The sequence below is a fragment of the Asparagus officinalis genome, chromosome 9 (genome assembly GCF_001876935.1).
Source record: "Asparagus officinalis chromosome 9, Aspof.V1, whole genome shotgun sequence".
Lineage (NCBI taxonomy): Eukaryota > Viridiplantae > Streptophyta > Magnoliopsida > Asparagales > Asparagaceae > Asparagus > Asparagus officinalis.
In genome coordinates, this window is record NC_033802.1 from 16,105,257 (window position 1) to 16,109,161 (window position 3,905).

The 3,905-nt window shown below is 51.7% G+C and overlaps 1 protein-coding gene across 1 annotated transcript; it reads left to right on the forward strand.

The window, feature by feature from the left end:
- On the forward strand, positions 1,003-3,615 carry LOC109823239 (FT-interacting protein 1-like). The gene is given in 7 exon segments (XM_020389524.1): positions 1,003-1,446; positions 1,448-1,522; positions 1,525-1,725; positions 1,728-1,868; positions 1,870-1,905; positions 1,907-2,439; positions 2,441-3,615. Coding segments are annotated over 7 exon segments (2,421 nt in total). The 3' UTR covers positions 3,432-3,615.

Genomic DNA, 3,905 nt, shown 5'->3' on the forward strand with positions numbered 1-3,905 from the left:
CTTCAAAAATTTCTATTAAACTAAAAACGCCCCCACCAAATTTATTATACACAATATCTTACAACAAAATATATGATGACACCGTATACCAAACAGTTAAAATACATAAAGATGATTTAGAACTAGGGTTAACTGTGGATACAACCCATTGTACTACTCCCAATTGCAGATAACCCTTGCAGTTATACTTGTGAGAATAGATTTCATGGTGAACTTTTGTTTGACTCTTAAAGTAGTTAATTGAGGAGGCCGGTAGATCCTCATGTAATTATATCATGCGATAGAAAACGGTTTGCTTGTAATTAACCCTTGGAACTAATTTAGCGATGATATGTGGGGTTTAAAAGTGGATTTTTTTAAAGAAACCACCTTTAATATAGTTTTTTTTTTGTTTCCACGAGCCATCTATACTCGCTTTTAAGTATCTATTTTTTTTATTTTTATATAACAATTATTTTTCTAAGTATCAAGCATATTAGAGAGATGATTCTTAATAAATGTTAAGTGATAGCAATTACCAATAATAGTAATAATAATAATAATAATAAGGTGAAAAGCGAGCCTAGGTGTTTTATAGAAATTAAAAAAAAATCTGTAATATGGTTCATCCGTTCATGCATTAACTGAAAACAAAAGATAGAATGAATCTATTTTATTTTAAAGATGGTTAACCTGGGCTTAATAATGAAACAAGTTAAACCTTTGGGTTTGGTTCTAAATATCCCATCCCAAAAAGCCACCCCTGCGAACCCAGGCATGTTCGGCTCTGGGGAACAAAAAGGGCCTCTCCGCCCTGCACACCATCTTCCAAACTCAGACCCCCCCACATTCACCACCGGTCTCACTCAAAACCCATGGGCGCCTCGGACGAGGCCAAAAGAAGAGAAAAACCACGGACCAGAGCGCAGCACGACCAGCAGCTAACGCCGCAGCGCCGGCGATGATTCAATCCACGTGAAGCCCGGTCTTCCTCCGCCTCCGGCGGCGGCGGCAGGCGATATGATGTCAGCAGATGACTTCCCCGCGCGCCAATCCGCGCGCCGCCGAGTACGGCTTGAGATCGAGACCAGGCCTCCCCTAGCCGGGCGCTGCCGCCGGCGCAGCCTCCTCGCCTGCGCCTCGCCGCCGCCAGGCCCAGCAAGATCAGCTCGACCTACGGACCTCGTGAGCAAATGCACTACTGTACGTCACGTGGTGAAGGCCGGCGCGACCTCCCGCCCTGGACGTCACGCGGCACACCTCGACGCCTTCGTCGAGGTGAAGCTGGGCAACTACCAAGGTCGTCACCAGGGTCCCTCGAGAAGAACAAAGCCACGCTCAAAACCAGGTCTTCGCCTTTCCTGCCCAGGATGCGCCTGCCAGGCCCACTTCCTGCGAGGTCTCGTCAAGGACAAGGACCTGGTCACCAAGGACGACTCTGGTCGCCGGGTCGGGTTCGACCTGGCGCGAGATCCCGACCCGGGTCCCGCCCGACAGCCGCTGGCGCCCGCAGTGGTACCAGGCTCGAGGACAGGAGGGGGCTTTCAAGCTAGAGAGGGCGAGATAATGCTGGCCGTCTGGGATGGGCAGCGCCAGGCCCGACGAGGCTTCCCGGACGCGTGGCACTCCGACGCGCATTCGTCTGCTGCTGGCGGGCCTGGCGCAGCACCGGTCGCAAGGTCCTACTTCTCGCCAAGCTTCATGCACCTCCGGGTCCATCGCCATGAGGCGCAGGAACCTAGGCCGCGGCGGACGCCGTCCCGCCCGCCGCCGGACGCCTTCCTCAAGTCCAGCTCGGGGGGCAGCTGCGCCGGACGCGCTCCTCTGGCCCGTGCGCGTTCGGCGAACGCCGGTCTGGAAACGGAGGACTGATCCTGGTGGCGTCGGAGGCCGTTCGACGAGCCGCTGGTCGTAAACGTCGAGGACGCGGGTGGGGCCCGGGAAGGACGAGTCCCCTCGGCTGGTCGTGCTGCCGCTGTCGGCCGTGGCGGTACGCACGCGGACCCGACCAAGCAGCAAGGCTCGTCGAGGGCGCGAGTGGTTCAGCTTGAGCAAGGCGCGAAGGCTCCGTCGGGGACGGCGACGAACAGGAGGAGAAGAAGCAGGAGTCGCAGGTTTAGAGGGCAAGATTCACCTGCGGATCTTTCTCGATCTCGGGTACCACGTCCTCGACGAATCCACGCACTACAGCAGCGATCTCCGCCCGTCGGAGAAGAATATGCGGAAGCCTAGCATCGGGATGCTCGAGCTCGGGATACTGAACGCGAGGAATCTGATGCCGATGAAAGCCAAGGATGGGCGAGGCACTGACGCGTACTGCGTCGCAAAGTACGGACCCAAATGGGTGCGGACACGGACGATCCTCAGCAGCCTCGCGCCCAAGTGGAACGAGCAGTACACTTGGGAGGTGTTCGATCCGTGCACGGTGATCACCGTCGGAGTTTTCGACAACAACCACATCAGAGTCTAGGGACCAGAGGATTGGTAAAATCCGGATTAGGCTGTCGACACTGGAGACTGATCGAGTTTATACACATTACTACCCCCTGCTAGTTCTTCAACCCTCAGGGTTGAAAAAAACCGGGGAGCTTCATCTCGCGGTTAGATTCACTTGCACTGCTTGGGTTAACATGATGAGTTTATACGGCAAGCCTCTTTTGCCTAAAATGCATTATGTTCAGCCGATCCCAGTGGTTCAATTGGATTATTTACGACACCAAGCGATGCAAATTGTAGCGTCGAGATTGACTCGAGCTGAGCCACCCTTGAGAAAGGAGGTGGTTGAGTACATGCTCGATGTAGATTCGCATATGTGGAGCTTGAGGAGGAGCAAGGCGAATTTCTACCGGATCACCTCGCTTCTCTCTGGAATCGGAGCGACAGTGAGGTGGTACGATAACATTCGAAACTGGCGTAATCCGATAACCACGGTTCTGGTTCATGTGTTGTTCTTGATACTGGTTTGTTACCCGGAGTTGATATTGCCGACGATTTTCCTGTATTTGTTCATGATTGGGGTGTGGAACTATAGGTTCAGGCCGAGAAATCCAGCGCATATGGATGTTAAGCTGTCGCACGCTGAGCTGGTGCATCCGGATGAGCTGGACGAGGAGTTTGACACTTTTCCGACGAGTAGATCACCGGAGATAGTGCGAATGAGGTATGATAGGATGAGGAGCGTGGCGGGGAGAGTACAGGCGGTGGTGGGGGATTTGGCGACGCAGGGGGAGCGGGCCCACGCGCTGCTCAGCTGGCGGGATCCGAGGGCGACGGCCATATTTGTTAGTTTTGCCCTGATTTTTGCGGTATTTTTGTATGTTACGCCGTTTCAGGTGGTGGCAGTGATAGCCGGATTGTATTTGCTCCGGCATCCGAAGTTTAGGAGCAGGTTGCCGTCCGCGACGTACAATTTTTACAGGAGGTTGCCGGCGAAGAACGATATGTTGCTGTGAGCTAAGTTGAGAGCAGGGTTTGGGCTTATGTGTAATAATGAGAAATTAGCTTGAATGATTTCATGGTGGGCTGTTTCGTTGTTATTGTTGATTGCATCGTTGAGGTTTAGTTGCATATAATGCTATAACATGAAGTTGTATTTGCAGCTTATTGGTTCAAATTTTTAACATCGGTTGAATTTGAGTTGCGACTTGGATCCTTTTTGCTGCTAAAATGTTCGCAAGTGTGATTTGTATACGAATCTGCGTAAGCTAAAATATTGCAGTTGCACGTAATTGCAGTTACCATCTCTACAATTGAAGCCAACCCAACAACCCTTCACTTTTTTTGTTCACGGTACCTTCGCTGTGATGGAAACTTCTCTGTAGATTTTCTGAGAGTTGGGGGTGGGGGTTGGAGTCGGTCTTCGCTGCAACTTGAATAGTGTCTTTTTCTGTTTATGAGACGATCATGTATGATGAGCAGAATCCCCC